Source organism: Anser cygnoides, chromosome 1, assembly GCF_040182565.1.
Source record: "Anser cygnoides isolate HZ-2024a breed goose chromosome 1, Taihu_goose_T2T_genome, whole genome shotgun sequence".
In the NCBI taxonomy this organism is placed as follows: Eukaryota; Metazoa; Chordata; class Aves; order Anseriformes; family Anatidae; genus Anser; species Anser cygnoides.
In genome coordinates this window covers 3,612,792-3,624,748 of record NC_089873.1, presented here as the reverse complement: position 1 = coordinate 3,624,748, position 11,957 = coordinate 3,612,792, and the positions used below count along the sequence as shown (strand labels likewise).

The window sequence follows — 11,957 nt, the reverse complement described above, 5'->3', positions numbered from 1 at the left end:
TTGTGAATTAATGTTCTCTGCTGCTCTCCTTCCAGGGGGAGCACGGGGTGCTGCTTTGCCAGCTGCAGCATGCTCCTAGTTTTCTGTCCCCTCTGCCGAGCCGGTGGTGAGCCTGCCCTCCTGTCTCAGCATCGCTTCTTTTGTGCAGCACCGGGAGCGTGGCAGCTGCTTGACGGAAGGAGAAGGCGATGATACCAACCCTCCCAGCTTCACCCCAATAATTGTGGTAGGGTTTCTACCTCTCACTTGTGTAATCCCGAATCTTTTACCGGCGTAGACAAGCAGCAGGTAGCTGGGGAGTCTTTTATTTCCCCTGTGTAGCAGGGCAGGGAGGGAAGTGGACTTGGATAATGCAGTAGTAGCTCATGAGAGCGCATGTTTAGGACGTGATTTCTCTTTTGTGGAATGATTTGAAGGCTCCTAGGTAGCTCTGCTATTTAGTGCAGATTTCCTTCATGTGTCCTGGATCTTCTGGTTCCCTTTCAAATGGATGTGATGCAAGACCAGGATCTTCTAGTCGCGGAGCTTCACACTTGGCTTTGTCCCTCTCCGTCCCCCACCAGCATCAGAGAGAGAAATGCGTTGAACAAACTTTCCTAAGGTCCTGCCCCCATCCCCCGTCCCCCCCAAGTCCCTCTGCAGCAATTTCAAGGAGAAGCCAACTGGCCTTAAACTCCTGAATATACCGGGGCTGTGCAGCACAGTTGACTATGAGACCGCGTCTTGTGGCCTTAAAAGTTTGTTAGAACCTAAAAATGCTCTCAGCTTTCTTGTGGGGTGATTAAGGGCATTTTAGCTACATTTTAATCAATAGGATGGTGGGAAGGCTAGACCAAAACGGTGACCCCAGTGGCTGCAGTCTTCTCAACTTTCCAAGTACCAGTGGACAGGTTTTTCTCCCCAGTGATGAAAAAATAAACTTTAAATAACCTGACTTTGTAACGAGCTGCCCAAGGGACCGAATCAATTCATATTTCACTGCGCAGAAAAGTGCTGCAGCGTGTGACCGGGTCTACTCACTGAAGAACCTACTTTGAGGCTGAAAAGTGATTTTTTGTTTTGAAGCCTAGAAAAAAAACACAATCTCAGCTCTTGAAAGAGGCAAGTGTCTTTTTATCAATCTGTGCTTCCTCAGTTGCAAGTCAGTGACTTGACTGCAAAGCATCAAGTCTGAACATCTTCTGAATCCTTGTGCCCTGCAGCAGCGTGCGGCAGTCCGAAGGTGACGGCCTGAAGCACTGCAGAGAACTCCGGTGTTGATGCCAGCTCCTATGTTGACGTGACTATTACTTTTTTCTAACCACAAGATAGCTGTTACACCACTGACTTAATTTCCCCTCTTATCTGCCTAGGTAAGTGGAAAGGCACACCAGCAGGGGATGCTGAATTTCCTCTCTTCCTCCTCGTTCTTCGCCTTCCTCCCTCTCTCTCCTTCCCATTGATGTTTTGACATGCCAAGCACCTCTTGCTTCTGAAGCTGTGGTGCTGGAAAACAAAAAAACTAGCTTGTAGGAGCTGTTCCTAACCACCAAAGCTGTATTTCCTGCTGTCTTCCAGCGGGAAGTGATGGGAGACGTTCAGCCAGAGCAAAGAGCTCGATTAAACAAACGTGCCTGCTGTTGGGAGACCTGAGCCCTGGGGGCCCTGAACCTTGCAGACCACGTTGCCCAGGGGCAGAAAGTTAATTCCCTTTGGTCTGTTCTCAGTTAACGGGAGACTGTTCCAGTCCCGGTGGGGTATGTTTAGGTGCTGAGATGCAGCGTGACAAGTTTTAGAGGTATCAAGGAAGCCTGGCAAACGCTTTCCCTTTGAGCTTTCTATCTGGAAACACTAAATCTGCCTCTCCTAATAGTGCAGGAGCTTGGGGTCCCGCAGGCTTCGGTGTCCCTCTGAGTTCTCCTTGGTGCTTGTGCCGCCGCTGGGGTCTGGGACAGCCGAGCGGGCTGGCAGAGAGCATCCGTGGGGCAAACATCGGCTGCGTGCGTGGTCCAAGAGCAGCTCAAATACCAAATCCTCCTGCCCTGGTGGGTACAAGCTTCGTTCCTGGACTGTGGTGATTCTCCATCCTACCCCTTCCAGCTAAATGGGTTATTTCTGTTCAGCCTGGGCTGTTCGTTTGCTTCCTTGGCATAATTAAGTCACCTTTGGTCATTGCTGGGTTGACATGGGAGCCTCATGCTGTATGTAAGTGAACGAGTGCTGCGAGGAACACCTACTACTGTAGTTATGTTGTATGTAATGTACATACGGAGAGAATGTATTTTGTTCATTTTTCTTAATAAAAATGTATATGCTAGCACGGGTGTTTATCTTAGATCTGTTTTAACGACGCTTGCTTCCAAGGATGGAAAAGGAACCGCGAGCACCTCGCACGAGTGGTGCCGGAGCTATGAAACCGGGGAGGAACAGAGGCTGATGCAAATCACTGGCTTTTAATACTTAAATTCCTTTTTTTTTCCCTCTCCCCCTTGCGTAAGTGGAAACTTTCTCCATCCAACCTAGAACAAAATGTTTTATTTGGGGCACACGACGGCAAATGGAAAGGTCGCGCTTCTGCCCTCCTTCGGAGGATGCTCGGCGCAGGGGTGCCAGCTTTGCTTTCGCAGCCTGACCCAGCCGTGGGGTGGGCAAAATGCAGAATTAGGGGCACTAATAGGGGACCTCTCCCTTCCCTCCTCACTCGGAGTCGCCTAAGTATGCTGTAGCCACTTTGGCTACCCAGGCATCTCGACCTTGGATGGTTGCATGCTGGCACTGCAGAGCGTCGTGCTGACTCCAAGCACCCAGAAGAAAAGGAGAGTTAGGGGGGAACTTTATTTTTTTTTTTCCTCTGATCCACCACAAGGTGAGGCAGAACACCTTTGATGTAGCTGGAAAAAATAAAAAAAATCCCTTTCCTCGGAAAAGCCCATTCCTGCACAATGAACTCCCCTGGGGTTGGTCCTTCAACCAGGGGGGACCAGGAGGGTGACGGATGCTCAGCTTGGCTCGGAGCAGAGGGAAAGATGCAGGTTTGGCTGGCTACGGCCTTCTGGGGTCTTCTAAAGGCACTGGGGACTCCAACAGGCAGTGGTGGAGCTGCCTCACCCACACCAGCTGAGCATCCCTCCCTTTTGGGTTTCCTCCCTTTAATCAAGGTCAGGTTTTCGTCACTATCCTGTTTTCTTTGACATGGCAGAAATGCAAGTTGGGCATCCCTGACTGTCTGGGCTGATTTTCTTCCTGCTCATCCCAACATTTTAACGTCTTCTTGCTAGCGGGACTGTGCAAAGCCTGTGCTGGCTTTCCAAACGAGCTTGAACCACACCAGCCCTACCCGCTTACACGACTGCTGGTCCTGGATCTGGAGCCCAAGCCCTGCACGCCCCGCCCAGCACCCGCCGTTCCCCCAGCCAAGAAACGAGCCTTTTCCATACGAACCTTTATTGGCAGAAATACATGATGCTCTCAAAATATATATATTTGTAGGAAAATGCCAGAATAATCTCTGCGATCCAGTTCCTCGGTAAATTCCAGTGTACGTCAGACTCCTGTCCCCGCGGGAGGCGCCGCCGTGCGGAAAGCGAGAGCCGCGGGACGCGTGCGGGGCTCGGTGGCTGCGTCCTCTGCTTGCAGGGGACACTCACAGCATCGGGCTGCTCGGCGGGGCCACGGCACCGTCGGCGGCAGATAACTGATCCTAACCTTATTTACACGCTCCTGGAGGGTCTGCGAGTGGAGAAGTCTGTCCCAGCTGCTCGCCAAAGGCTCGCCAGGAGGTTAGAGTCCCGATCGCTTCGCACGGCGTGTCCCGCCTTAAAGCTGTTGTAGGGGAAGAGGAGGGAAGCCAGGGGAAGAGGGGAGAGGGGCAGGGAGGGAGGAAATGCCTGGGGAGATTTTTTTTTTTCATTTATTTTTGGTCTAACATTTATGGCTACGGTCTACGAAGGGAAGCATTAAGGCCAAAGATGCTCGTCGCTGCATTTCCTACCTGATTTATTTTATTTTTGCAAAAAGAATGTTACCAACATAAAAACTTACTGTTTTTTCTTTTTTTTTTTTTTTCTTTTTCCAAGGAAATAGTTCTTTAAATAGGGGAAGGAAGATGTACTATAAAATATTAGTGGTTTAAAAATATGGTGTCTGGAAAAATAAATAAATGTACAATTCCTATTCAAATATAAATCACTATAAGCACTTGCCGAGCAGTCGATATCTCCACCGGTCTCTGCTCTGACAGATTTTAAGGTTGCTTGATCTCAAGCCATTGTAGGGTTCTCTCAGAAAGTCTTTGGACCTGACTCCTTAAAGCACTTTGGCATCTCTGCCCTGGGAAGGGGATCCTGGGCTTCTGCTGGCCACCGAGGACCGAGCCGCAAGGTTGCCGAATTCGGGCACTCGATTCGGGAAGAAATGTGCCTCCCGAAGTGGCTGCGAGCTTCGTTAAGGGTTCGTTAAGGCTTGTTGGGATGTTAAGGAGCCGGGCTCGCTGCCACCCATGTGGAGGCACCGGCCCTGGGCTGTCCAGCTCCAGCAGGGAGGCGTTTTCCTGCTTCGCGGCGAGTTTTTGGTCCCCTCCCAGATTGGCCTTTAGCTTTTTACTTATTTTTGTTTTCTCTTTTTTTTTTTTTTGATTTTTTTCCCCCCTCCAAAATCACTTCCCCATAGTGCAGTGCACAGATAAGTGAAGTGCGCTGAATACATCGCTAATGAACAGCAGGAGTATTTACATACAAAAATAGATAGGCTCGAACGCTTCAAACTGTCCGTCAGTGCAGGAGTGAAGGGAGAAGAGCTGGCCCCGGGGGACACGAGGCATCTTCCACCAGCTGCGGGGCGATCTGCCCCCTCCCCTTCATCTGTCAGCACCCCCGAGCGGGGTTTGGGCACCGTTTCCATTTCTCATCACCTCTTCTGTTTTGCCTGGCTTTGCAGACGGCCACGGGTCCCCGTGGTGTTGACCCGAAGGAAACCACTCGGCCGTGATGGGAGCGGGGCAGGATGACCCTGCTTGGGTGCTGTGCTCCGTCCCGAGCTCCTCTGCCTCCCTGGGACCACCAGGGCTTTGCTGCATCACCCCTTGACTGGAGGATTTCTCAGTTCTCCTTCCTTGGAGGTCTCCTTGGAGGTCTCCAAAAGCCGCCTGGACGTGGCCCTGCCGGAGCAGGGCTCGGACCCGAGGACCTGCAGAGCTCCCTTCCCACCTCAGCCATCCCGTGAGGTCCACCTTGATGTGAGGATGCTGGAGATGCCCTCACCTGAGTGATTTCGGGTCCTCTGCCCTCGTTGCCACCTGCTGGAGGACGCAGCCCTGCCCCTGGGGCATCTGCTTGCACCAAAGCCGGGCTGCTCTGCGACAGCCCCATCCCTCCAGAGCCAGCAAGGAGCTGGGATGGGAAGGGGAAAACCAGCAACGACCTTAGTCCAACCATTTTCTGCTCTGATTTTTGACCCCCTCTAAAGATTTACTGCAAAGGGAGCCCTTATATGAGACCAAGGGCTGCGGGACGAGGTTCAGTGAGCTGAGCTGGAGGCTGCTCTGCACATCTCTGCTCCTTCAGCCGCTTCTCAAGAAGAAAGGGAAGCTTGAGGATGTGGATTGAGCTTATCGGCCTCGTGGGGAGGAAACACCAAGGGCTGAGCGGATGGAAAGCTGCCACCGAGCCACCTGGCTCACGCTTCTGCTGCTTTTATCTCTTCTGCAGCTCACGCAGGACACCATGACCCCAAAAATCGCCGTGCACGTTGCCACCGGCCCTGGCAGAGGATGGAGGTGGGCCCGGTGCTGCTGCGGCGTTCCTGGCAGGTGATCAGATGCTTCCATAGGTAAATGCAGCCGCAGAGCTGGGCTGGGATCCTTTACAGCAAAAAAAAAAAGAAAACACAACCATGTGCCTGGGCTGGCGATCAGGCATCGCTCCAGGTCTCAAACCCTTCCTCGGAAGGACGAAATCAAGGAGTGACTCCTTTTCCTCTCCCTTCCTTTAACGTTAATGCAAAATCTGCTGCATCCTTCCCGTGGTCTGAAACAAGAAATCGCCCCAGCCCTGGAGCAGCCCTTTGTGGGGCAGCTGAAGGCAGGGTGGGATTTGGCATCCCCGGGCATTTGCTTGTGCCCCAAAGCGTGGCCGTGGTGCGTTTTCATCCAGCAGCTCGGCGGGGATGGAAACCGGCTGAAAAGGGAGTGAAGGGGCTGGTCCGGCTCCTCCTGCTCCATACCTGGGTGTTCTGCAAGGGAGCGTGTAGGGGAGGGCAGGGTGATGACCGAACGACATGGGCTGGAGGAATTTTTGAGCTCTGATTTCCAGGTTTGCTGTTGGGGTCTGCGCTCCCGTTCCCATCCTCGTGATGTTTCTTTTTATTTTGGGGTCCCTCGGTAGCTGGAGGCTGTGGTCAGATGGGGGACGGGAGGGGACGCAGCATCCCTGCTGCGAAAAAAACCTCGGACATCCCTGCTTGGAGGAAAGCAGGGCACCAAAGCTGCCCCATTCACCCCTTTGGGTCCCGTGGGGTTGGTCCCAAGGAGCACCCATGGGTGAGGGAGCCGCTCGTCCCGATGCGGGTGCTGTGGTGACCACGGAGCTGTCTGCTCGCATCCCTCCCTCTGCCATCCTGCACCCCACCTGGCGGCCGTGATGAGCTCACGAGGGATTTTTCTGGGAATTTTGCCTTGTTTCGGAATTGTGCGTGTGTATGGGGGGGGTTATGTTTGTTTTTTTTTTTTTAATTTTTTTTTTAGGGGAGTTGGGGGTTCTGGGGGAGTTGCTTCTTGCGGGATCAAGTTCCGTATCCTATAAATGCGTGTCCTCCTCTTCCTCCAGGTCTTCCTTCATGATGGTGTCGAGAGGGACGATCCAGCTGTCGCCCAGCTCGCCGTTGAGGTTCACTTTCTTCTCCTGCATTTCCGAGCAGGTCTCCATCACCTCCAGCGTGGGGTTGTCGTGGTAGCCGTTCTCCATCGTCTGCAGCTCCTCCGTCAGGCGCTGCTGCGAGGAAGAGAAAAACCCAGAAAAAACCCCGGTGAGGGAGAGCTCGGCCGTGCCCTGCGTGCCACCTCGGGTCCTCCCCTTGCAGTATTTGCAGCCTCCCAGCCCGACGAGGCTGCTGCTCGTAGAGGGAGGCTCCATGGGGCAGCAGAGGCTGGGGGCTGCAGGCGCGGCGAGGGGGGGGGAGCACGGGGCTGGAGGAGGAGGCTGCCGGTGGTGGCAGGAGGGGAGAGCAGCCGGAGACCTGCAGAAAAACCTCCCCGAGGACAGCTGGGGTGACGTGGCTGTGTCCCCACGTCACACACCCTGGGAGGAGGCCAGCACCGAAGGCTGAGCATCCTCGGCTCGCCCCAACCCTGCGTCCCTGCTCCTGCCTCCCCAGCTCCCCTTTCTGCCCCCTTTGTCCCTTTATTTTTATTCTCCACTCATCCCCCCCCCCCCCGACATCTCCCTGCTTGCAGATGCCACCAGCCCTTCTCTCCCTGCACCAGCATCACCCCCGTGCCCTGTCCTGGAGAGCTCCTGGTGGAGACTTTCCCTCTCCCTTCCCTTTGACCACGCACAGTTTTGGCTGGGGCATCCCCCCCCCTCCTCAGAAAGGGCTGATTCAGGGATGAATCAGGCGCTGAATCACCCGGCGCTCGGATCCACACTACTTCCAGCTGTGCCCCAGCCCTGTGGGCGCTTTCCTTTCATCTCCACCGCCAGCAGCATCCCCATCTCATCCCAACCTTGCATTTACCACGGGCGGCTCCTTCAGCCCCATCCCGTCCCATGGGGATTTACAGGGGCTGTGTTTACAGACTCCTGTGTGCTCCCCCTTATTTTCTTAGGGTTCTCTGTGTGTGTCCTCCTGGCCGTACAGCCGACGCGTTGCTCCTAACAGACGGTGGGAAGGGAAAAGGATGGAGAAGCGAAACCAGAGGGCTCGGCGCGAGCAGGCACTGCAGGAGCGGGCGGCGGAGCTGGAGGGGGGTGCTTGGAAGCAGGGGGGGGCCCTGAGCCCTCAAGGTTTATGGGGGATGCTGGCAAACCCCCCCCCAGGTCGAGGGATGCTCAGGCAGTGCTTCCTCCCCGCCGTGGCACGGCACCCACAGCGAGGGGCAGGGGTCTTCCAAGCTGGGCTTTAGTAGGCTTTAGTCTTGTTAAAAGCTGCCAACCATCACGGGGGGGCAAAAGCCGGGGAGCTGGGCGGGGGGGGGGGGGGTTACAGATGCGGCACCCACCCCTGCGTTGAATTTAACTCACATTAAAGATCAGGATGGCACGTCCATCATCAAACCCGGGGAGATCAGGGTGGATGTGCTGCTTATTTCCAAGGTGAAACAACAGCAGGGTTTAAAAAAGGGGGGGGGGGGGGGGGGGAAGGGAGAAAAATAAAAGGAAAAAAAAAGAAAAAAGAAAAAAAAAACACAACACAACAAAACTTTCAAGTCATTTTTGAAAAGCAGCAGGAGCGAAATTTAAAAAAAATAAAAACAAAAAAGGAAAAAGCGTCCAAAAAACAAATGCAAAAAAGGAGAAATGCTTTTGACTTCCTAAACTATGCTCGCAAGCAGTCAGAAAAAGATCTGTCCCCGTGCTCCCCTTCTCCTTTGGTGCCGTATTTATTTTTCGTGATCAATCTTTTGTTTCTTTTTGGGGTGGGGGGGTGAAGGGGAGGAGTGGATGGGTTCAGAGAGGGGGGATTTGGGTTGAGAAAGCCTCTCTCATCAAAATTATGCCCGGACCTGAGGACGCTGCTCAGCTGCCCTGGGGGCAGCAGATGGATGCTGCTCGTGGCCGTACCCCTGCACCTCCAGCCCCTCGTTCCCTTGGTCCCCATCCCAAAAGCACCCGTGGCGTTCGGGCACCCTACGCTGAGATTTTGCATGGCAGCCCCTCGAGTGGCACCAGCAGGGAGGTCTCCACCAGCAGAGGGGCAACTCGTGTGCTCCCCGCCTCCTCGAGGTGCCCCTGGGGCAAGGAGGTGTCTCGGGGTGCCCGTCCCAACCCTCCTCCCACCTCACCTGGTTCTTCTTTTGGGAGAAACGCTGGTGGCAGCAGCCGTAGATGGCCGCGACGAGCAGCAGGGAGCAGGCCAGGGTGATGATGGTGATGATGAGGGGCGTGCTGAACTGGTCCTTCACCTCCTCCTCCATCTCCTGGTTGAGGTAGGTGACGTTGACGATGCCCAGCTGTCGAGGGAAGGACGGGTCAGGATCCAAGGTGGGGTGGCCACCCTGTGCCAGCCTCCTTTGGGGACGTCCCCACGTCGTGCCTGGGGAGCTGCTTACCTTCTCGAGCTCATTCCTCTTCTCCTTCAGCTCCCTGAAGACAGCTTCAGGGTGTAAAAGGCCTGGGGAAAGACAGAAGCTGCAGTGAGCACGGGGATGGAGAGGGGACGGGTTGTGCCACCGCCTCCTGCTCAGTGGAGGAGCTCCATGGAGGGACCTTTTGGGTCCCTCTAAAGCCAGCCAAGGAGACCCAAGTCCCTCCTGGAGGTCTCATCAAGGGAGCTATGGGGGAAAGGTCCAGGCTTGACCCCAAACCTAAACAGGGGGTGACACCACCACGGTAGGAGGAGGTGGGATCCCAAGTGGGTCACATCCTGCTGCGGGAGAGAGGCTGCCCCGTTCCCTCCCTCGGGTGTTGTTTTGGGGACGGGGGCTGTACCCGGTGGGTCAGAGCCCACGTGGGGACAGCTGGTGGCTTGTCCCCACTGTCCCCTGTGCAAACACCCATGGGGAGCTCCGCGTTGGGAGATTTACAAAATGTTGGCTGTAAACACAGTGCTGGAGCAGTGCAGAATCGGTCCCCAGGGCCCCTCTGGGTTCCCCTGCCCATGATCACCAGCTGGAGGTGATTCCTAGCCTTGGTGAGGAGGAGGATGGAGCTCAACCCTTCCTCCCCACAGCTCCAGGGCAGCGTGATGCCTCCATCCCCTGATGCCTACATCCCCTGATGCCCCTGTGCTCAAGCAATGTTTGGACACCCATGGGCAGAGCTGGATTTACCCAAAGGGCTCAGACGTGGCCAAGAAGCTCCCCTCCGTGGTCCTTTGGGGAAGGGTTTGAGCCGGGCACTGGGCTTTGATGACGCCGGAGGTGTTTTTCTCCTGGAGATTGGTCCCTGATATGATTTACCATGGACAAGGAGAGGGATCTGGTGGGCTCAAGGCTACATTGATGAGCAAAGCTCATTTCTGGGCTTGTTGTGCATCTCCCAAGCCCCCAGGAAAGGGCAACCCAAGGGACGCAGACACTGATCGGGCTCTGGTAAACCCCCTGAGCCTCCAGCTGCCTCCCCACACCCATATCCCCCCCCAAACCCTCCCCACAACAGGGCTTTGGGCCACACTCACGGTGCACCACCGCGTGCACAGCCCAGCGCTGGGGCGCGGAGGAGGCCAGCGTCACGGTGCACTTGTCCCTGTGGATGTCGAACGCCTGCCGCCCTATGGAGCAGAAGATCTCGAAGAAGGACTCGTTGCTGCTGGCAGCCCTCCAGTCGGCCTGCGGGGACAAACAGGGGCTTGGCACCGCCGCCCACGCACCCGGCGCCCCGCAGCATCACGCCCCTTCCCCAGGGTGGCGGGGTCATGGCGTCGCTGGGGATGGAAAAGACCTTCAAGATCATCAGCCACCACCCCGACCTACCACGTCCCATCACTAAACCACATCCCTTGGTGCCACCTCTGCTCATCTCCTAAATATCTGCAGCCTGTCCTGGTGCTTGAGCACCCTCTCCACAAAGGAATCCAATCTAAACCAAATCTAAACCTCCCCTGGCACAATGTGGGACCGCGATTTTGGATGCTGCGGCTGGAGCCATCCCTCCTCCTCCTCCTCGTCCGGCCGCTGCCGGCCCTCCCAGGGAACAGGAAAAGTTCAAAAGTCGTTTCTTTAGGAAAAGCCGAGCTCTTGGCTGCCGTTCCTCGCCGGGGCCCTGCGCCGGTCTTATCTGCGAGCCACAGCTTTTGGTGTTCCAGGAATAGCAGGTCCCCGAGGGAAGCGGGGTGGGGAGCTGAGGCCACAGCGGGAACGAGACAGGGCTGTGGTGCTCCAGGGGCATCTCCATCCCTCCCACCACCTGCATTTCTACCCCCTGGGCATTCCCCGGGGCTCTGGAGAGCAGAGAAAAAAAGGGTTTTGCTTCCGTATGAACTGGAGCATTGCTGCAGGGGTGAGGCTGGGTGGTACCGGAGGGATGACTGCGGAGGGGTGCATGGAGCCCTCGGCCCCTCTGGGTGCTCCTGAGACCCTCTGCATCTGCCTGATGCTCCCCAGCAGCTAGGAGCTCACTAAAGTACAGCTGATTGCTCTGCAGCCTGCATGCAGAGATGCTTTGTGCACAGATCCTGTACAGCAGCACGAACAAATCCTGCATGCACAGCTCCTGCGTGCACAATCCTGCATGCACACATCGTGCGTGCACAGGTCCGACATGCAGAGATGCCGCATGCAGAGCTCCTGTGCACAAAGGCACTGCGTGCATGGATCCCGTGGGTACAATCCTGCATCCACAGGATCTGTATGCATGGCTCCTGCACCGAGATGCTGTGTGCACAGACCTGTGTGCACAAATCCTGCACGTGCAAGTCCCGCGTGCACGGGAGCTGCATGCATGGGAGCCGCATGCACAGGTTCTACGTGCACAGATCCTGCATGCACAAACCCCACATTTGGAGATGCTGTTTGCAGAGACCCTGCATGCACTCATCCTGCACGCACAGCCCCTGCATGCAAAAAATCTTCCAGGCACACCCTTTGGAAACAAGCTGCCCTGGCTGGGAAGAGCTCTGCTCCCGCCTGCTCCAGCACCTCCAACCTTCCTCCCTCTGCAACCCTCCAGGTCCTGCTTGTGCTGACGGCCACCAGCGTCCCCCTTGGCCGAGGAAAGCCCCGAATCTCACCCCATTTCATCTAAATATTTGGGAAGTGGCCCTGGAAGCGGCGGCAGAACCAGGATGCACGTGGTGGGGCGGAAGGCTGGTCCCGGGTGCAGCAAGAG

At 55.7% G+C, this 11,957-nt stretch overlaps 1 protein-coding gene across 6 annotated transcripts in view; it reads right to left on the bottom strand.

Moving 5' to 3' along the window:
• Positions 1-6,668: 6,668 nt before the first annotated feature.
• Positions 6,669-11,957, bottom strand: part of PODXL (podocalyxin like) — a 41,219-nt gene continuing 35,930 nt past the window's right edge. The window contains exons 5-9 of one of the 6 annotated variants that reach the window (XM_067001511.1): positions 10,309-10,459; positions 9,242-9,303; positions 8,975-9,142; positions 8,214-8,273; positions 6,669-6,965 (exon numbers count right to left, since the gene is read on the bottom strand). In XM_067001511.1, coding sequence (XP_066857612.1) covers positions 6,771-6,965; positions 8,214-8,273; positions 8,975-9,142; positions 9,242-9,303; positions 10,309-10,459 — 636 coding nt within the window. In that variant the 3' untranslated portion in view covers positions 6,669-6,770. The remainder of the gene's footprint in view (positions 6,966-8,213; positions 8,274-8,974; positions 9,143-9,241; positions 9,304-10,308; positions 10,460-11,957) is intronic. The other 5 variants (XM_067001571.1, XM_067001551.1, XM_067001584.1 and 2 more) reach the window with 5 other exon arrangements.